A 22,088-nucleotide genomic window follows, 5' to 3' on the forward strand; every position below is an offset into this window, starting at 1 on the left:
TCACACACACGCACACACACACAAACACACACATGCACACGCACACACACTAACACACTGACACACTCACACACATGCAAACACACACGAACATGCACACACACTAACACACTGACACACTCACACACACGCACACACGCACACACACTGACACACTCACACACACACAAACACACATGCACACGCACACACACTAACACACTCACACACACGCAAACACACACGCACACACACACACAAACACACACATGCACACGCACACACACTGACACACTGACACACACACAAACACACACACACACACAAACACACACATGCACACGCACACACACTAACACACTGACACACTCACACACACGCAAACACACACACACACACACAGCTTTCATATTGGGGTCATGTGGAGTTTCAGCTGCATAGAGACACTACACTTTGAGTTGATATGTCTGGTACACTGCTTTATTCTGAGTTTTTCTTGCTTGCATTGCTGGTGTTGTCCAGTAAAAATGAACCCTTTCATTGCCACATTGCTTTTACCTCTGTTCATATCAATACACAACACCCCGTTGACATGGTGTCTTTATAGTTTGGATTATGTACATGCTGTATTCTAGTATTCTTTCAATGAAGTTCCAGTACAGATGGGGTCCAGTATATATTAACCATTTCATTGCCACACTGTTTCAGCCTCAGACATTCCACCTTGATTCTGAACCCCGGGGATGTTTTGTTGTTGTTCACAAAAGCTCACATTCCTAATTTTGAAAGAATGGTTTCACTGAAATGCCTGACCATTCAAAGATCATTTATTATTGCTTAATTCTTCCCATTTTTTGTACAGTTCACCACACACTTACTGTGGTTTATATAGTGTTTTACCACACTTCTGTGTAGCTTACCTCACTTCTCTGTGCTTAACCTAGCTTTACTGCACTGTTCTGTGCTTTATCTAGGGTGTGGTACAGCACAGGAAACTTTACAAGAGAAAGGGGAGCCAATCAATATACATATATATATTCATTACAGCATAGCCAATGTTTAAAGTTTAGTTTAATAAACTTTTACATTAGCTGGACAGCGTCGGGAACTTCATTCAAATACACACATATATATTTGTTTTTCTATAATAATCTGGTCATTTGCCATATCCATGGGCGTATAGCTTTCACAAACACCATTGCTATCGCGCTAAGACAGTCATTGTGCAGGTTACAGGTGTGGCGGAAGAGAGTCACCACTTTGTATGTTTTTTTTTTAAAAATCATAACCTTTGTATTCAGCTTGGAAGCACTGTCATTGTATCACGCGCCTGCTACCAACTGTATCAATCTAGACAACAGTATAATACAATATGATGTATTAGTTCGAAAATAAAGTAAAACCCAACACTAGACATTAATGCAATCGTGTGTTTTTGTTGTGCAGTGCAGAGCCAGGCGCAGTAGACAGGTTTAGCTTGTTACTGCTGGCAGGCACTCAGTGAATTTGGCTGCAGACAGACCGAGTCCTAATACAATACGTGTCGCCCGTGTGGAACAGAGAGCTCGCCGGGAGAGTGGATTAAAACAAAGAAAATTAAATAATTAAACCATCTGCTGTGATCAAGATGTCGGCCGTCCACAGACTGCTGCTGGAAGACGCGTTACAGGACAGTCCTCAGGTAATATGAGAACAATGCCACGGTTAATATCTGTATTTTGTTGCATTACATATTCGTTAAAACGTTGGTACCTACAGTACGCTGCGCATCACCCATACAGGGCTTTATTAACCGTAGTCTTCTGAGGTTCTGGGCAGCGCCGTTAAATGATTTTTATAAAGATATCCCGATTGTCACTGTCTGTTCTGTGTTATTGCTTGCTGTGATGTTCTCATATATGCGGTTTGGAAACCTTGCCCAGTTTCAGTACTGTGTTTGCATCCATGTTATGCACTAACACGGACTCGTGGAGAACAAAAAAACAAGGAGTTTAAACTCGCCTCCTATCCTTTCATTTCTCTCTTCTTTTTTTTTTATTACAACCTAATTATGTTTTACACAAGTAAAAAAAAAATGCGTATAAGCAAAATGGAAAATGATCATTTAAAAACCAAACAAACAAACAAAAAAACATGCCCTGTGTGTATGAAAACCCAAACGTACTATAGTTAAAAAATAAAAAATCTGCCGGTGTGCAGACTGTGCTGGAATGCTAGGCCGTACAGGAAGGGACATTGTTTTGTAGTTATTGACAGAATCCGAAAAACGCGTCCGTGCAGTATCCTCGGAGTGCAGGCCTCTACTGGAGTACAACACAACTCTCTCTGATAGAAAAAGTAGCAACTTCAAAAATGCCTGTCAACGCCCTTTCCAGCGCGCCGAGCGTTGCTCTCTTACGAATGATCTACTAAATTAATAAGAAGAATGCACTGTTGATTTCCACGCTTTGATGTGTTTAGTCAGCTTCCACAATCCAGACAGCTGCAAAAACAAGTCATCCCTCTCCCAACGTTTAGCACTAGAACGTGGGAACTTAGGATATAGAGTCTCAGTATTGAAACACACCTTACTGCGGACTACCAGTCAAGAGTGCATTGCTCATCATTCATTATTGTATATGTCTTTGTGTGTGTGTGTGTGTATATATATATATATATATATATATATATATATATATATATATTAATAGACAATTGAATCTAACATAATGGGACAGAGCAAGAATATTTAGCACATACAGTATTGTTTTTAATGCACACCTGAGGACAGTATCTGTACAACACATACTATCTGTAATGTGATACTTTGTATTGGGATAACTGTAAGCCACCCTGGATAAGGGTGTCTGCTAATAAATAAATAAATAAATAAGTAAATAGATAAATAATAATAATTGACTATGCATCAGTTTTCCAAACACACACATTATGTTTGAGTCGTTTGTTGAGCAATTTATTTGTGGCAATTAGGTTTTAAAAATAATAGGCTAAGAATGTTTCTGTTTATTATGTAATGCATCACACCGTAATGTGGAAGATTTCATATACAGTAATGTGATGTGCATGTTTGGCACTCAAACACCTTGGCATTCCTCTGAAGCAGCAGACTGGGTTAAGCCCTTGAAACAAGCCTGGGAGTGGTGCTGAGGTTATAGTCCAGGACTAGCTCATCCTCCACAGCTGGGCCGGATTAACCTATACATAAATTGCACTATAGTGTGGGCCCTCCAGCAGAATTGGGGCCCCACGAGGTTACAGATTGTTTGGGACATTTTACAATAACTGCATGCAGGCGTGCGGGCCCCCACACACAGGAAGAGAGGTGCACAGAAGCTTGCTTTCGGTTCATTTTGTTCTTTTATGACGGCTGTGCATTTCTTTCTCGATTACAGCATACCTGGTCTCTGAGTCTCTCACTCAAGCCTGCTAATGTACAATACCAAATTCCCCACGACCTCTATCTGGGAGAGAGCCGTCCCTAGTACGACTACTACAGTCTGCAGGATAAAATGTATGAATCAGGCTCAATTTACGAATTCCTTTATTTCAGTTTCAGGACCCTGCTGTAGCCACTCTCCTGCTCCACTCCCCCGCTCTAGATACAATTGGCTCGCTCCGCTCACACTCTGTCCCCAACGCAGGACCGGATTAACTAATATGCCAATAACACCATTCGCCATAATAGTGCCCCCAAAATATGGGTTAGTGTAGGGCCCCCACTTACTTTAATCCAGCCCTGCTCCACAGAGAGAACAATGAGGTCATAGGTCATGAGAATGGGCATTCACCATGTGGGGCTGGAGTTCCACACGTGGATGGACACGATGCCTTTCTTCATGTGGGGCGGGGGTTCCACACGTGGATGGACACAATGCCTTTCTTCATGTGGGGCGGGGCTTCCACAGCTTCACATGTGGATGGACACAGCGCCTTTCTTCATGTGGGGCTGGAGTTCCACACGTGGATGGACACAATGCCTTTCTTCATGTGGTGTGGGGGTTCCACAGCTTCACATGTGGATGGACACGATGCCTTCCTTCATGTGGGGCTGGAGTTCCACACGTGGATGGACACAGCGCCTTTCTTCATGTGGGGTGGGGGTTCCACAGCTTCACATGTGGATGGACACGATGCCTTCCTTCATGTGGGGCTGGAGTTCCACACGTGGATGGACACAATGCCTTTCTTCATGTGGTGTGGGGGTTCCACAGCTTCACATGTGGATGGACACGATGCCTTCCTTCATGTGGGGCTGGAGTTCCACACGTGGATGGACACAATGCCTTTCTTCATGTGGGGCGGGGGTTCCACAGCTCCACACGTGGATGGACACAATGCCTTTCTTCATGTGGGGCGGGGGTTCCACAGCTCCACACGTGGATGGACATGATGCCTTTCTTCATGTGGGGCTGGAGTTCCACACGTGGATGGACACAATGCCTTTCTTCATGTGGGGCTGGAGTTCCACACGTGGATGGACACAATGCCTTTCTTCATGTGGGGTGGGGGTTCCACAGCTCCACACATGGATGGACACAATGCCTTTCTTCATGTGGGGTGGGGGTAACACAGCTCCACACGTGGATGGACACAATGCATTTCTTCATGTGGGGCGGGGGTTCCACAGCTCCACACGTGGATGGACACAATGCATTTCTTCATGTGGGGCGGGGGTTCCACAGCTCCACACGTGGATGGACACAATGCATTTCTTCATGTGGGGTGGGGGTAACACAGCTCCACACGTGGATGGACACAATGCATTTCTTCATGTGGGGTGGGGGTAACACAGCTCCACACGTGGATGGACACAATGCCTTTCTTCATGTGGGGTGGGGGTTCCACAGCTCCACACATGGATGGACACAATGCCTTTCTTCATGTGGGGTGGGGGTAACACAGCTCCACACGTGGATGGACACAGCGCCTTTCTTCATGTGGGGCGGGGGTTCCACAGCTCCACACGTGGATGGACACAATGCCTTTCTTCATGTGGGGCTGGAGTTCCACACGTGGATGGTCACGGTGCCTTTCTTCATGTGGGGTGGGGGTTCCACAGCTCCACATGTGGATGGACACAATGCCTTTCTTCATGTGGGGTGGGGGTTCCACAGCTCCACACGTGGATGGTCACGGTGCCTTTCTTCATGTGGGGTGGGGGTTCCACAGCTCCACATGTGGATGGACACAATGCCTTTCTTCATGTGGGGTGGGGGTAACACAGCTCCACACGTGGATGGACACAGCGCCTTTCTTCATGTGGGGCGGGGGTTCCACAGCTCCACACGTGGATGGACACAATGCCTTTCTTCATGTGGGGCTGGAGTTCCACACGTGGATGGTCACGGTGCCTTTCTTCATGTGGGGTGGGGGTTCCACAGCTCCACATGTGGATGGACACAATGCCTTTCTTCATGTGGGGTGGGGGTTCCACAGCTCCACACGTGGATGGTCACGGTGCCTTTCTTCATGTGGGGTGGGGGTTCCACAGCTCCACATGTGGATGGACACAATGCCTTTCTTCATGTGGGGTGGGGGTTCCACAGCTCCACACGTGGATGGACACAGTGCCTTTCTTCATGTGGGGTGGGGGTTCCACAGCTCCACATGTGGATGGACACAATGCCTTTCTTCATGTGGGGTGGGGGTTCCACAGCTCCACACGTGGATGGACACAGTGCCTTTCTTCATGTGGGGTGGGGGTAACACAGCTCCACACGTGGATGGACACAGTGCCTTTCTTCATGTGGGGTGGGGGTAACACAGCTCCACACGTGGATGGACACAACAGCTTTCTTCATCACACGTGGCGTATGGAAAGATTGTGCTCTTTTCTATTTGCAAATGTAACCATTATAACTTAGAAGGGTTATTGTGGTGAAACATGCATACTGCATACAGTGCTGCCTTGTGAAGAAACAGACCCTGGCTTGGATTATAGGACAGTTCAGTTTAGTGAGTGCAGAGAGCCTGATGTACATGACCAGCCATGCTTTACCTGTTCTTCATTCCTTTTGTACTCACTAAAAGCAGTTTCTTAGATGCAGGTGGTTTGTTTGTAAAGTTAAGCATGCAAATTGTTTTCAGATTGTATGCAAAGGTTTTGATTTGAGGGATAGCGTGCCAGATTGTTTTCTCACTCCCAACCAACCACATAATTCCAGATGACTAATCTAGTATTTGCATAGTGTGTGCGTGTGTCTCTGTGTGTGTGTGTGTGTGTGTATGTGTGCGTGTGTCTCTGTGCGTGCCTGTGTGCATGTGTCTCTGTGTGTGTGTCTGTGCGTGCCTCTGTGTGTGTGTGTCTATGTCTGTGCGTGCCTGTGTGCGTGTATGTCTGTGCGCACTGTTTTGTGCATATTGAATCTTCTCAGAGATATGTGATTGTCAAGCCTGTGCTTCCTCTTGTGTTTTCTGGGCAGACTCGCTCCTTGCTCAGCGTGTTTGAAGAGGATGCTGGGACGCTCACTGATTACACCAACCAGCTGCTCCAGTCCTTGCAGCGTGTCTTCGGGGCTCAGGTAAGGAGGGAATGGTCAGACTCTACAGCTGAGGCACGGCCTCTCACAGACACTGCTCCTGGGGCTATTCCCCAAAATATCTTTTTGAATCTGAAAACAAATGTACAGAGTTAACATACAGAAAAGTCAGGAAAGCACAGCTCCTTATCTTAAACACATGCACAGCAATTTAAATTTAAATTCCAAAAACAGTCAAAATGACTGCCTTGGTCGTTCTAGTGTTAAATAGCTTTGGGGAATCAAGCCCAAATTTTGCTCATAACATTTTAGAGAATAACTTTTCAGAATCTGGTCATACTGTATGAGTGCTGCTGTTCCTTTAAACATGTGCTGGATTTGCATGAGACCCCACTCTGATGTCAGCACACTGGCGTCTAGGCACTACCTCTGATCTGGTAAAGAGCACTCCCCCATGACTGCCTGTGTGTGGGCTATAGAAACGGGAACCTGCTGAAACTAAGACATGCTGTACCAGCTCCCTCTTAACAGCTTGAAGGAATGCTCAGTGTAATGCTCAATTCTGCCCAGTGTGCTGGGATCAAAGGAGATGGCAGCATCATGCCATGTTTTGGACTGTACGAAGCATAGACGCTGACTGGATGGTATATGATGACCTTTACTATCAAAGCTGGCTCTAGTTACAACACTTCCCTTGTCTTAATTAACTGAATAGTATTCTTGACTGAGGTTTTGGAATTTAGTCTTCTGACTGTATTGACTTTTGTGTTTTTACAGAATGAGATGAGTTTAGCCACCCAGCAGCTATCGAAGCAGCTTCTGGAGTATGAGAAGCAGGTGAGGTGAAGCAGGATAGGACACAGACCGCTTAGTTATTTCAACACTCTTCATGAGCAGCTCTTTGGACTCCTGTGTGCACGACGTCAGCTGCACCAGCGCTGTGTTGCAGGCAGCTGTTTGGTTCAGATATTACAGAAAGCATCGGATATTCAATTGATCTGAACAGCGACCGCAGATTAAAACACCACCACGATTCGAATCATTAAAAAATGTATTCCTTTGTGAAAAACCAATATCCTTCTAACCGTGCTTGAAATGAAACAAGCAGTTCCTCTCGCTTCCTGAGAGGAGTAAAGCAACCAGAACATCAGGGTTTGTAATATCTGGTTCTGATCTTTGAGAACCATGAAACGAGCAGTTCCACTCGCTTCCTGAGAGGAGTAAAGCAACCAGAACATCAGGGTTTGTAATATCTGGTTCTGATCTTTGAGAACCATGAAACGAGCAGTTCCACTCGCTTCCTGAGAGGAGTAAAGCAACCAGAACATCAGGGTTTGTAATATCTGGTTCTGATCTTTGAGAACCATGAAACGAGCAGTTCCACTCGCTTCCTGAGAGGAGTAAAGCAACCAGAACATCAGGGTTTGTAATATCTGGTTCTGATCTTTGAGAACCATGAAACGAGCAGTTCCACTCGCTTCCTGAGAGGAGTAAAGCAACCAGAACATCAGGGTTTGTAATATCTGGTTCTGATCTTTGAGAACCATGACACTGACAGGTATGCTGTGGTCAGGACTCGCGTAATTCAGCTGCTTTTTATTTGGTTTTTTTTAGAATTTTGCTCTGGGGAAAGGGGATGAAGAAGTCATTGGCACTCTGCAAGACTTCTCAGAAGTGGTAGACGAGGTAAAGTATCAGATCTCTTGCCCATGTCAAAGAGAACATAGTACTGAGAACCGATTCAGCTGCCTGTGGGTTTAAAAGACTTGGCTGAAATCGCAGCTGCACGTGTTTGTTCATGTTGATAGTTAATTACATGGATCTCGCACCTGTCATGAGTTATTTACAGGACACCTTGATAGGGAGACCCATTTTACTGCAGTGCTTTGTTTTGAAACTGTTTGCTTTTGAATGAACTTTGTATACTTTCATTATCATCGGTAGCCTAGCTCAAGAAAATAAGCTAATTATTATTATTTTTTTAAATTAGTTGTTAAGAAACGGACAAAAATCGAGCCAAGTTTTTAATTGGTTTGCAGTTTGGTAAATTGGAGACAGACTTTGAGAGACAGGAGGTTGAAGATGCATACACTGTTCCTCAGCTCTCTCTCAAATTTTAATTTAAATGAGCTTTATTGGCATGGCTATTCATGTTTTTTACCAAATCAATTTACTGTCCAGTTAACAAGAACTCGCTGCATGTTATCATGCATCATTGCAGTGCTTCTCAGTTTGCAATATTGTTCATCTGTCTCTCTTCTCTTCTCTCTCTCCCCCCTCCCTCTATATTTTCAGCTGAACACTCTGCACACAGAGCTGGCTAACCAGCTGGCTGACAGGATGGTGTTCCCCATGATCCAGTTCAGGGAGAAGGACCTGACAGGTACTGTCGGGTATCTGGTTTTATTTCACAAGTAATGTACTCGGTTGACCCTTTCTCTCTTGTAGTGTGAGAGTGTCTTGGTGAGCACTTTGGTCAGGTACAGAGTGCAAAATGAGAAGACTCTCTTTAGAGACAGGGTCTAAGTGTACATGTTAACTTACCATAAACAATGTTTTCATTTAACAACAAACACAAACACAATACACACACGTTTGTTTGTAGTGTTTATGAGGACTTTCCATTGACTCTACGTACACACACATACACACACGCGCGCACACTCTCTCTCTCGCACACACATATAGCGCACGCTGTTATCCACGTTGTTAGAGTTTTTGTCAGTTGATCGTCTGCAGCGCACAAGAGGACACGTCCAGCAAAACAAGATGTACTGAAATGGTGTGAAATCTGGTGGTGTGATTGGCTGAAGACATGGTGGGAACCCTGGAGAGCCCTTCAATGATATTCAGTAGTTTTTTTTTTTTTTTTTAAGTTTAGTAGCTTCAATTAAAATAGAAGATTCTTCTAAATCATTTTTTCTTTTTTTTTTGTATTTCAGAAATAAGCACTCTGAAAGACATTTTCGCTATTGCCAGCAGTGGTATGTTTCTTTTCTTTATGTATGTACAGTATATAAATGATATAATAGATTTTATTTTGTAGGTTTTTGAGCTTGAATGCCGTTTTTGTTTTGCCGTTATTCCTCTGCTTTTTTTGTACTGCAAAGATATACTTGTAGCATGGAATGGTTCTGAAATAGACATTAGAGAGTAAAAAGGTTTGGATCTCTGGCTAATGTAACTAAGCTGTTTTACATACAGTTTCTCCCAGTATAGTTTTCAGTGCAGAAATTTTAGGTTGCAGCAAACAAGCTATATTTTTAAGAATGGTCCCACACAAGTGAAGTGCGCTCTCATGGCGCCTGCTTGCACTGCAGCCAGTCCCATCGCCCCCTCCCTGTCAGTGCAGGGAGAGCTGCTGCTTGCACTGCAGCCAGTCCCATCGCCTCCTCCCTGTCAGTGTAGGGAGAGCTGCTGCTTGCACTGCAGCCAGTCCCATCGCCTCCTCCCTGTCAGTGTAGGGAGAGCTGCTGCTTGCACTGCAGCCAGTCCCATCGCCTCCTCCCTGTCAGTGCAGGGAGAGCTGCTGCTTGCACTGCAGCCAGTCCCATCGCCCCCTCCCTGTCAGTGTAGGGAGAGCTGCTGCTTGCACTGCAGCCAGTCCCATCGCCCCCTCCCTGTCAGTGTAGAGAGAGCTGCTGCTTGCACTGCAGCCAGTCCCATCGCCCCCTCCCTGTCAGTGTAGGGAGAGCTGCTGCTTGCACTGCAGCCAGTCCCATCGCCCCCTCCCTGTCAGTGTAGGGAGAGCTGCTGCTTGCACTGCAGCCAGTCCCATCGCCCCCTCCCTGTCAGTGCAGGGAGAGCTGCTGCTTGCACTGCAGCCAGTCCCATCGCCCCCTCCCTGTCAGTGCAGGGAGAGCTCCTGCTTGCACTGCAGCCAGTCCCATCGCCCCCTCCCTGTCAGTGTAGGGAGAGCTGCTGCTTGCACTGCAGCCAGTCCCATCGCCTCCTCCCTGTCAGTGTAGGGAGAGCTGCTGCTTGCACTGCAGCCAGTCCCATCGCCTCCTCCCTGTCAGTGTAGAGAGAGCTGCTGCTTGCACTGCAGCCAGTCCCATCGCCCCCTCCCTGTCCGTGTAGAGAGAGCTGCTGCTTGCACTGCAGCCAGTCCCATCGCCCCCTCCCTGTCAGTGCAGGGAGAGCTGCTGCTTGCACTGCAGCCAGTCCCTTCGCCCCCTCCCTGTCAGTGTAGTTAGAGTTGCTGCTGCTGCTGGAACTCCTGTAGTGATCACTGTCCCCTGCTGGTCTCTTGCTTGTAGAGCACGACGCTTCTATGGCAAAGTACAGCAGGCTGCCCAAGAGGAGAGAAAATGAGAAGGTAGGCAATTCTTTCACTGATGAAAGTCGCATGCAGCTCAGCCACAGATCGATGCTGTAGCAAACACATATCATTCATTTATCTGTCTGTTTATTTCTGTGTTTATATCTGTCATCCTGTATTTAACAAATTGCTTTTCAAGATAACGTCTTAGGCTGGCGCCTGTTTGCAGTAAACATGTTTCAGAAGCTGCTATAGTAATTGAATAATTTTGAAAAGAGTGGCTATGCTGCAGAAACAGCAGAGGGTTGGTAAATCCTTTTATTTATAGTGTCTTGTTTTATTGCAGTCTTTATATTCCGCACATCTAACATCCCATAAACATTTTGTATCATGAAAAAAACGATCAGTTGCAAAGTTTCCTCATGGTGGTCTATTCTAGCAACTCGATTGCCAATTGGGAATTTGTTGACAAAAAAAATTGCTTGTGTGTCTCTGGCCTTGCCCTAACATGTAAAAATTCTCTAAAGAGACTCCCGCGCACTGCTAAAGATTATCGTTCCCATGACTATGGCAGGTGATAAATAAGCGGGTAGGGGAGTGTGAAGGTGGGTGTGGTAAAGGAGAGGCTGTTGGATAAACACATGGCTCTCTCTCTCTCTCTCTCTCTGCTTGTGTGTCTCGGAATCCTGCTCTGATTCGTTCCCCTGCGTGTTTCCAGTTGAAGACGGAGGTGGTTGGAGAGGTTGCCTATTCCAGGAGGAAGCAGCACCAGGCCTCCATGCAGTATTACTGTGCTCTGAACGCTCTGCAGTACAGGAAGAGGGTGGCCATGCTGCAGCCCATGCTGGGCTACACACAGGCACAGGCGAGTACCTGCTCTCTGATGAATGTGCTCAGCCCTGCATCGGGATAAAAACTCCTTTCAATGTCGCATGAGAGAGCGAGAGGTCTTTGTACCCATTGTCTTTCTCAAGCACCATCTTTAATACTGTGCCTGTGGGTGTTTCAATGGTACAGTTGTAGCAGTGACTTGACAAGAACGTCTTTGAATTGAAGTTAATGGTTATTTACGGTATGCATTGTGGGGCAGCCTGCTTAGAACCATCGTGTGTCCTCTCTGTACTCATCTTCATATTCTTAATTGTTTCAGGTGAACTTTTTCAAGAAAGGAATGGATATGGCTTCAAAGAAAATGGAGAGCTTTTTATCTTCAGTCACTAGCATGAATCAGAGGTAAAGGATTGCTGGTGTTTGTGTATAATGTTCCTCTGAATTGTTGGATCTTTGAGTGTGCAGTTTTCTTATTCCCTTGCGAATGGGGTTGAGAAGCGGTCGTGCACACGTCTGTCACGCTGCACACAGTTCTGCATGTATCTGGAGAGCTGCTTACCAGTGAGGTTATTGAGAATAGCACATTCTGTGGATAGGAGGGTCGGTCTGTCTGTCTGGACACACATCCAGCTGTGTGCCACACTCACAATTTTGCTAATTCATATTTGCGTTTATATAAGTAAAAGGGTAAAAAGTGCTGTTTTGTTGTCTACAGTGATGCTGTTGTAAAATACCAAATTCATTCAGCCTTCCAGACTAGTCAAGGGACCCAAGGTACACCAGGAGAACACAATCAGTGACGCTATTGTAAAATACCAGATTATTTGGTTATTTGGTATTGGTTATTTGGTATTTGGTTATATTGGTATTTGGTTATTTGATAACATCAGTTGTCTTCATACAGTGTGCACTGTGTTTGGTTACCTGTGTTTCCCCCCGCCCCCCCAGTATACAAAGCCAGCTGGACTCGGAGGCTGAAGCGATGAGGCAGGCCCAGCAGGAGCTGCTATCTGTGGAGGACTCGATCTACATGCCAGACCAGGACGCCTCCAACCCCCTCATCAACAGGAACCTCATACAGAAAGCTGGCTACCTGAACATCCGGAGGTAAGGACACAACTTTATCGGCTCTAAACTCAGATTTGTTCAGACACGAAACCTGCCCGCATGTTCATGATGGAAAACTAGTTTTTATTTATTGTTGCTGTTCTTTATTTGTCTTGCCAGTAAAACGGGCTTGGTGACGACATCCTGGGACCGGCTGTACTTCTTCACCCAGGGAGGGAACCTGATGTGCCAGCCGCGGGGAGCAGTGGCTGGGGGGATGGTCCTGGACCTCGACAACAGCTCTGTGATGGCGGTGGACTGTGAGGACCGGAGATACTGCTTCCAGATCACCTCCCCGGATGGTAAAACGTACGCTGAACCCCTGCTGCTCATTCATTTGTTCATTCATTCATTTATTTGTGTATTGATGTATTCATTCACACATGCGTATTTATTGTCATCCAGGCATGTGTCTTTTGATTGGATCAGTGACTGGAGCTCTGGGCTGCAGTCTGGAAGGTAGTGTGTTTTCAGTGGCTTGGTGGCTGGAACGCTGGGAAGCTGTTGTAGAAACTACTTTTAAATGGGCTGATTAATTTAAACATGCTTTACGCCTTTGCAAATCCGCTGTTCCTTCAACAGGGTGTAGCTCATAAACCTTTCCCCTTACAGACCTCATTTCTTCAGTCTTATGGAAAAAAGCAAAATGCCAGTGCTTGAAGCTAGTGGTTTTGAGTAGCTCAGTGGTTGTAGTGCTGGGCTGCAGTGTGAAAGGTTGTGGGTTTGAGTAGCTCAGTGGTTTATGTGCTGTGCTGGGATGTGTTAGGGAGTGGGCTGAATGAATAGTAGACTGCAGCGTAGAAGGCAGTGGGTGAGTGCTGTACCTCGTAGAAGGCAGTGGGTGAGTGCTGTACCTCGTAGAAGGCAGTGGGTGAGTGCTGTACCTCGTAGAAGGCAGTGGGTGAGTGCTGTACCTCGTAGAAGGCAGTGGGTGAGTGCTGTACCTCGTAGAAGGCAGTGGGTGAGTGCTGTACCTCGTAGAAGGCAGTGGGTGAGTGCTGTACCTCGTAGAAGGCTGTGGGTGAGTGCTGTACCTCGTAGAAGGCAGTGGGTGAGTGCTGTACCTCGTAGAAGGCAGTGGGTGAGTGCTGTACCTCGTGTAATGGCAGTAGACAGTTAATCTTTCCAAGTTGCGATCCTGTACTAGTGGTAATCGGAAACACACAAGAAAGTGTGGTTGCACTGATACAACCCAAGCCTGAGGTACATTGTGAAGCACAAGGCACAGCTTACACAATGGCTTGTGGTGTATGGGATATGGGATATGGAACTGTGATTTTCCTGTTTGGAATGAGAATCGGAATGTCAGCAGCCAATCGGGAAGCCATTTTATAATCAGTATTAATCAGTGTTCATTGTTAATTATAGTCAGAAATGGTTATTTAAAATAAAGGACATTTAAAAGCAAGTGCTCTCTCATTTCAGGTGTATAACCCTCCAGGCTGAAAGTAAAAAGGAATATGAAGAGGTATCCTTTTCTTTTTTTTACCTGGACAGTAAAGATGTTTGACAGGATTTTCCTTTAGAGAAAAATTCCTGTTCCAATAAAGAATCGTGCAGTTTCAAGATAAACTCTAGGAAATAGAGGTCTGCTAAACAAGCTTTTTAAAATCAGATTTCTTACCATATAAGCAACTTCTTCACATACTCCTAGCAGCACTCATTGTGGACCATTCCCTTCCGTATAGTGCAGGATTAGCTGGAGTCTGGTTGTGATCGTGATACACAGCCATGGACTAATCCCACTCTGTGCTGCTTTTCCCTCCACAGTGGATCTGTTCTCTCAACAACATCTCAAGACAGATCTACCTGACAGACAACCCAGAGGTGCGTGTCCTTGTCTATACTGCCATGTTCCCTCTCTGGCAGACTTGAATGCACGTTGAGGGTTTAACCTGTTTGCAGAGTGAAAGACAGCACTTGGTATTGGTGAACACAAGGTTGCTTTAACACAAGAGGAGAATATGTTGCGATGACATGTTTTTGCATGAAGTTATTTTAGGTAAAGGCTTCGGCTAATCTGAAGTAATACTGCCCCCTAGTGTGTGTTTTTTTATAAATGTATCTCAGTTATTAATTTTAATGATTTATTTTTATTTTTTATTATTCCAACAAATTGCAGTTGTGGAACAGGTAATACAGTGTATTAAAACACACACAGTCATTTAAGGGCAGCAGTGTGGAGTAGTGGTTAGGGCTCTGGACTCTTGACCGGAGGGTTGTGGGTTCAATCCCAGGTGGGGGGACACTGCTGCTGTACCCTTGAGCAAGGTACTTTACCTAGATTGCTCCAGTAAAAAACCCTACTGTAGAAATGGGTAATTGTATGTAAAAATAAATGTGATATCTTGTAACAATTGTAAGTCGCCCTGGATAAGGGCGTCTGCTAAGAAATAAATAATAATAATAATAAGTACAACATAAAAACAAATAAATCCAAACATTTTGCACACAGAGCAGGACTACTTATCTAGAAATGTTGTATTAAAAGCAAGAATGACCATTTCAACACAGCAGAGCCCTCAAGCAAGCGTGACCATTTCAAAACAGCAGAGCCCTCTAGCAAGCGTGACCATTTCAACACAGCAGAGCCCTCAAGCAAGCGTGACCATTTCAACACAGCAGAGCCCTCAAGCAAGCGTGACCATTTCAACACAGCAGAGCCCTCAAGCAAGCGTGACCATTTCAACACAGCAGAGCCCTCAAGCAAGCTTGACCATTTCCACACAGCAGAGCCCTCAAGCAAGCTGGACCATTTCAACACAGCAGAGCCCTCAAGCAAGCGTGACCATTTCAACACAGCAGAGCCCTCAAGCAAGCGTGACCGTTTCAACACAGCAGAGCCCTCAAGCAAGCGTGACCGTTTCAACACAGCAGATCCCTCAAGCAAGCGTGACCGTTTCAACACAGCAGAGCCCTCAAGCAAGCGTGACCGTTTCAACACAGCAGAGCCCTCAAGCAAGCGTGACCGTTTCAACACAGCAGAGCCCTCAAGCAAGCGTGACCATTTCAACACAGCAGAGCCCTCAAGCAAGCGTGACCATTTCAACACAGCAGAGCCCTCAAGCTCTGTCACAGGGACTTTCCAGGTTTAATTAAGGTTGAATAAATACTAATAACCATCTCTTGTTCCTTAGGCCGTTGCTATCAGGCTCAATCAAACTGCAATACAGGCAGTTACCCCGATAACAAGCTTTGAGAAGAGACACGACACCTGTGCTGAGAGGTAAGAAGCAGACACAGTGAAAACGCTGCTTGTGTAACGGACAATGTTGTGTGATGTTATGCCGTTAGAGTCCGTCTCCTGCAGGTGACATGAGGTTAAAAGCTCTAGAACCACAAATGCAGACGAGCCCGTCTCTGCACAGTGATGAAGACGTTCACTTGTGGTGGATAGCTGATAGTAGAAGTTTACATGGAGGGCACTACAGCGACCTTAGTCAATTTTCTTCTTCTATAATATTATTTCCCCAGGATTAAGATGGAAGATGATATAATCAGTAATCCTTTGTGTATTCAATGCAGTCTGGTCAGAGAGGTTTGATACAGTAGGATGCCTTTAAACAGCACAGTTTCCAAGTCTCCTTCCTTTTGTCACCCTTGTATGTGTTAAGTTGCCTCTTGTTCAGCATTAAAGCAGGATGTTAACAGTTCAGAGTTTAAATGTTTAAATGTTATCCAAGTGGTAAACGTTCCGAATTTTGCATTAACCATTAAGCACTTAGAAATATTCAGGCAGGTGTTAGCCTTAGTGTTTTATGCATAGCAGTAATTCTACACTGTAGGTCAATTGATGACATGTTCCACATGTGTTCACTGTCTTTTCCATATAGAAATACGTGTTGCAGTAATTTATAAAAATATTGATGGAGGGCTTCTTATGGCTTTTCTGTCTGGTTACAAACATTCCCCATGTGTTCAAGTTGAGATGTTTAATAAGGGAATTAAATAGAAACTAACAAACTTAGTGTTGAGTTCTCATGTGTGTCTGTGGTGCGGCAGGGTGAAGCCAGTAGCAGTGGAGCCCTCGGGCGTGGCCCCCCAGGACACGCCTGACTCGCTGGAGATGATCACGCCTGGGACCCCCATCCAGTTCGACATCATGATGCCAGCCTCCGAGTTCCTGGATCAGAACCGAGCGGGAGGAGGGAGGTACGAAGCTCTGACTCTGGGTTTCTAGACTGAGCGGATCACTGGACTGGATCACAGCGTTTTTTTTCTCTTGGACTTTTACAAACAGAACTCTACCCTCCCTCCCCCTCCCCCTCCCCCTCGTAGCATTGAAGACAAAATAAAGTCAGAGCATTTTACAGCACGTGCAGTATTATTATTATTATTATTATTATTATTATTATTATTATTATTATTATTATTATTATTGTTATTATTGGATAAAGAATGGAATGGAAAGTGTTTTAGTGTCTGCTTGTCAGTAAATGTTCCTCTTTTCCTCCAGGCGCACAAACCCCTTTGGAGAATCTGAAGATGACTGCGCTGCGCAATCTGAAGGTGAGCTTCCTTCAGGGCTGATTGTTAGGTTGTTTAATATGACTTGTGAGAGAAAGAGCCTGCTTGCTTTTCTGTTACAGACTCCCTCCTGCACCAGATGTTCGTGGTGCGGTTCCTGGGGTCCATGGCGGTCCGCTCCCATCGCTCCAAGGAGGTGATTTACGAAGCCATGCGGCAGGTACTAGCGGCCCGAGCCATCCACAACATCTTCCGCACCGCGGAGTCACACCTCGTCGTGACCAGCAAGAGTCTGCAGTAAGGACGGCTCCTTCTGACATCAGCTCTCTCCTCTCGCCTCTCTCCATGCATTTCCATTCAGTTGTATAGTATGAAATGGAAACAAATACGGCACTCTCTAAGGTTAATGCTTCACACTGCTATGGAAACATTTAAACCTGAACAGGTAGACCTAATTCACAGATAAATCCTAACCCTTTTCAACATGCACATACCTTTTCTTTCATAGCATCCTATTCACTGAAGTTATTTCTAGACTGCTGTTAAAGAAACAGTCAGTCTAGAACAGTCACATGAGTATCTTCATTTTCATTGAAATCATCAGGTTTATCATCATCAAAACCGATCTTTAAATAACTCATGAGTTAAAGGTTTGAGAACGGGGTCCTGAGCCCTTTGTGAATCATGTTTAGAAAGTCAGGATTCTGAATACCTGCTTTTATTCTCCCTTGGTCTTTGTAGGTTGATTGACCCTCAAACGCAGGTTCCAAGAATAAGTGTAAGTACACAATTTTCCTTGGTCGTGTCATTTCTTCATAGATGTGCATTCAAACGAATCCTTGCATCAGTGCAGTACACCTCTCCTGCCTCCTGTGTGCTTTGCTGTTTTGTTGATATGAATGCTGGTGTCCTATAGCAGTGTGTGGTGATGCCTGCTAAGAGCAGCCTGTCTCCCTCTCTGCAGTTCCAGCTGAGGGATGTCGTCCAGTTCGCAGCGCACCAGGAGAACATGCGGCTCATCGGCTTCGTGGTGGAGGGACCTGAGATCTCTGAGGAGGTGGAGCCGTCGCTGAGCACCTACGTCTTTGAGAGCAACACAGAGGGGGAGAAGGTGCTGTGCTAGCGACTGAGACTCGGCCCTGCTGTACCTCTGTGCACTCTGTACCTGCAAGCCTCACAGTTCAGTTGTGCATCCTGGCTGTGCAGAGTTCATCCCTCGGGATTCCACAGGGAACGTCACATTGACTGTGGCGCTCCCGCAGGTTAGGGAGGCTTGATCGGCCTAGTCACCTGGCTGTGCGACAGCGGCCCCTACAGGCCAGTTCAAAGCAGACACCTTTGTCTTTCAGGGTCCGGTAACTTGTCAGTATGTCAAAAGGCAGTTGGCTTGGTCATGGGATCGGAGGATGCCCGCTGACCTTCAGTTGTCCTGGGCTGTTTTAAGGAGAAAAACGTGGGGGGATAAAATAATTGAGTTACACTCAAATATAAAGACAAACAAACCTGGAACTTCTTGGAACCCTTTGAACCTAGACTCATAGAAAGGGTTTCTGTGGATTCTTGCTGTTCCTGTAGTGAGGTCCCTGTGACTTTGTGACCTGCACAGTTTAACACACTGTATGTTTTTGTAATTCTTTGTTTCGTCTTTCACAGATATGTTACACTATAAGCCTGGGGAAGGAACTAATTGAGGCAGAAAAGGTAAAATACAATGTACTGTATTTGTTTCAGTCCTATCTTCTTGACAAGAAATACAGAACCTTTAAGGACAGAGAATGAAAACTAAAAGCAGATCTGCAGTCATTTCAATGGCCTAGCTGCAATCAATGAATGACCTGGTTTGTGGTTTGCTCATTCTAGCTCTGTTCTTGCTCTGGGTGTGTTTGGGGTGAATGACCTGGTTTGTGGTTTGCTCATTCTCACTCTGTTCTTGCTCTGTGTGTGTTTGGGGAGATTGACCCGACTTGCTGTTGTTTATTTCTTAGCAGACGTCCTTACCCATTCTCACTCTGTTCTTGCTCTGGGTGTGTTTGGGGTGAATGACCTGGTTTGTGGTTTTGTTGTTGTTGTTTATTTCTTAGCAGACGTCCTTACCCATTCTCACTCTGTTCTTGCTCTGGGTGTGTTTGGGGTGAATGACCTGGTTTGTGGTTTTGTTGTTGTTGTTTATTTCTTAGCAGACGTCCTTACCCATTCTCACTCTGTTCTTGCTCTGTCCCTGCAGGACCCGGAGGCACTGGCCCTGTTGATGAAGTCAATGCCTCTCACCAGTGACGGGAAGTTCCTCATGCTGGAGAGCGAGACGGGGGGTGCTGTGCAGAATGGAGCCGAGGAAGGGCTGGAGTCTGAGGCCTAGTGGAGTAAAGGAGGGCTTTGCTGCTGGGGTTCACAGCACTGATGCAGGGTGCACAAAACCGTGCAACGAGAAGGGCAGGGCAGAGGTTCAGAGCTCTATTCTATTTGGGTGCTTCTGGGAATTTCATTCTGTCGATTCCTGTTAGAGTGAGTGAGTGAGTGTTGAAGTGGGGTTGGGAGAGATTATACAGGCATTCACATAATGATCAGTGCTTCAGAGGCAGTGCTGTTGGTGTTCAGGGATAATCTGGACCTGCCCCACCTACAAGGTCTATAGCATGGTGTGTGAGGCCATTGTGTCTTTTAGTAATGATTTCAATCCATTTAATCTACCAGCAAGAGGTGTGTGTGAGAGAGCGTGTGTGCATCGATATCTTACAGCCCAACAAATACTGGTTTGTATAAAAAGCTAATTTATATGTGAAAACAAACCAGCAATGAATCTGTCCCTGCCGTTATACCTCCCTCGGGTATATAAGCACAGACTTTATTTTTAGGGAAGAAGTAGTAACATGATAAGATAACTGTGTTCTGTTGTGTCTTACTGTTTACAAGTCACATTGTGGGAGAGCTTTTTTTCTTAGGGATGTTTTTGGTCATCTGAAGTAATCTGAACACATACTGTATAGTTTGGATACAGATCTGGGATCTTACTGCCTGAAGTGCATGAAAAGTTTTTTTTTTTTTTTTATCATAAATGAAGGACTGACAATGTAACAGCAAAACCCCTTCAAAAGAAAGAGCAGCCCTCTGTGTTCACCCCGTTTATACAAGCTGGAGTCCTGGTGCTAACAATGAGGAGTGGATGGGTTACATAGGCATTGAGGTGTGGGTGCAGTACAGTAAATGTAACATAAGGAAAACTGACCCGATAGTGAAGTAAAACTCAGAGTAAAACAGGACCTCCCGTCACTCCTGTGGTAATGTACCACCTGAGCTGTGTATTTCAGGGTGAGGAATACCATTTGGAACACTCCCCTGGGCTTCTCTGTGTGTCTTCAGCTCCACTGTGTTTAACTGGAATGAAGGAGGTCCAGCGTTTTCTCAGCTCCAAAGTTCACCAGGTCCAGCATTTTGATACATCGAAAAAACAGACCTTTCTCACATTCCCGGTGCTACAAGAAACACCCCCAGGTTTCCTCCACTGTGCTTGTTTTTAAAGAGGTTTGACTGTATGTAATAGACACTAATTCCATTCTCTGTAAAGCTTTGCACATAAATAAATAGTATTTTCTGATGTCATTAAACTCAATACCTTTAATAAAACTACAATGGACTTTGCAGTTTTTTATTTTCACTTGCATGGACCCATACCCTGTATGAGTGGACTGTGCATATTTGTATTTTCTGTACTATTGAAGATGGTTAACAAACGTAAAGATGTTATAATAACATAAGAACATTTAGGAGTGAGAGGAGGCCATTTGGCCCATCTATGCTCGTCCGGTTCCTAGTAGCTCAGTGTGTTTGGAGGAACACTATGTCTTTGTATCTGGTGGGAATTGCATGGTTATAATTCTGAGGCTTCCCACAAAAGGTTGGTTAGCAAAAAAAGAAATGAAAACGGTTGTAGATAACACAATTATCTTCATGACCTTTAACATATAGATTAGAGAAGTTTGCTGCATAATGATCCATGCAATCCTTTTCTAGAGAATTCAGGAATATGTTTTAATAGAGAAAATAACAAGTCAACAAAAAAGAGCACAATGAATTGTGCAGATGTTCATTTTATTAAAGATTCGAAATATAAATTGGTGTAAAGTCAGTAAATCAAATGAATGTGTTTTCAATTTAAAATACATAAAATATAAAACGTCTTTGAACTGGAGCTTCTGAGTGTTATCCTAGACACAATCTTTAATCAGGGTCTGTCCATTGTGAGACACAATCTTTAATCAGGGTCTGTCCATTGTGAGACACATTCTTTAATCAGGGTCTGTCCATTGTGAGACACATTCTTTAAACAGGGTCTGTCCATTGTGAGACACATTCTTTAATCAGGGTCTGTCCATTGTGAGACACATTCTTTAATCAGGGTCTGTCCATGGTGAGACACATTGCTACTGAGACATATTCTTTAAACAGGGCCTGTCCATTGTGAGACACAATCTTTAATCAGGGTCTGTCCATTGTGAGACACAATCTTTAATCAAGGTCTGTCCATTGTGAGACACATTGCTACTGAGACATAGTCTTTAAACAGGGCCTGTCCATTGTGAGACACATTCTTTAAACAGGATCTGTCCATTGTGAGACACATTGCTACTCTGAGACATATTCTTTAAACAAGGCCTGTCCATTGTGAGACACATTCTTTAAACAGGGTCTGTCCATGGTGAGACACATTGCTACTGAGACACATTCTTTAAACAGGGCCTGTCCATTGTGAGACACATTCTTTAATCAGGGTCTGTCCATTGTGAGACACATTGCTACTGAGACATAGTCTTAAACAGGGCCTGTCCATTGTGAGACACATTCTTTAATCAGGGTCTGTCCATTGTGAGACGCATTCATTAATCAGGGTCTGTCCATTGTGAGACACAATCTTTAATCAAGGCCTGTCCATTGTGAGACACATTCTTTAATCAGGGTCTGTCCATTGT

General features: G+C 45.1%; 1 protein-coding gene across 2 annotated transcripts; it reads left to right on the forward strand.

Moving 5' to 3' along the window:
* The first annotated feature begins 1,198 nt into the window (after positions 1–1,198).
* Positions 1,199–20,751, forward strand: appl2 (adaptor protein, phosphotyrosine interaction, PH domain and leucine zipper containing 2). Of its 2 annotated transcripts, XM_034033053.3 has the most exons (22): positions 1,199–1,660; positions 6,402–6,500; positions 7,236–7,295; positions 8,073–8,144; positions 8,754–8,841; positions 9,401–9,442; positions 10,718–10,776; positions 11,438–11,584; positions 11,870–11,952; positions 12,499–12,657; positions 12,778–12,966; positions 13,063–13,116; positions 14,083–14,125; positions 14,428–14,484; positions 15,795–15,883; positions 16,660–16,809; positions 17,114–17,166; positions 17,247–17,421; positions 17,866–17,902; positions 18,089–18,235; positions 18,778–18,825; positions 19,349–20,751. In XM_034033053.3, exons 1-22 carry the CDS (start codon positions 1,607–1,609, stop codon positions 19,478–19,480), a joined length of 2,037 nt encoding a protein of 678 aa, XP_033888944.2. In that variant the 5' UTR covers positions 1,199–1,606; the 3' UTR covers positions 19,481–20,751. The 2 variants fall into 2 exon arrangements, with proteins under 2 accessions (XP_033888944.2, XP_033888945.2); XM_034033054.3 differs by lacking the exon at positions 13,063–13,116 and having other exon boundaries at positions 1,201–1,660.
* The last annotated feature ends 1,337 nt before the right edge of the window (positions 20,752–22,088 follow it).

The sequence above is a fragment of the Acipenser ruthenus genome, chromosome 14 (genome assembly GCF_902713425.1).
Source record: "Acipenser ruthenus chromosome 14, fAciRut3.2 maternal haplotype, whole genome shotgun sequence".
NCBI lineage: Eukaryota > Metazoa > Chordata > Actinopteri > Acipenseriformes > Acipenseridae > Acipenser > Acipenser ruthenus.

What these genes read in the sequence shown, in the direction of transcription:
- appl2 (XM_034033053.3), top strand. Translation starts at nt 1,607, where the DNA reads ATGTCGGCCGTCCACAGACTGCTGCTGGAAGACGCGTTACAGGACAGT. An exon ending in CGTTACAGGACAGTCCTCAG is followed by an intron (nt 1,661 to 6,401) that starts GTAATATGAGAA and finishes TTTTCTGGGCAG; the next exon opens with ACTCGCTCCTTGCTCAGCGT. An exon ending in CACGACACCTGTGCTGAGAG is followed by an intron (nt 15,884 to 16,659) that starts GTAAGAAGCAGA and finishes GTGGTGCGGCAG; the next exon opens with GGTGAAGCCAGTAGCAGTGG.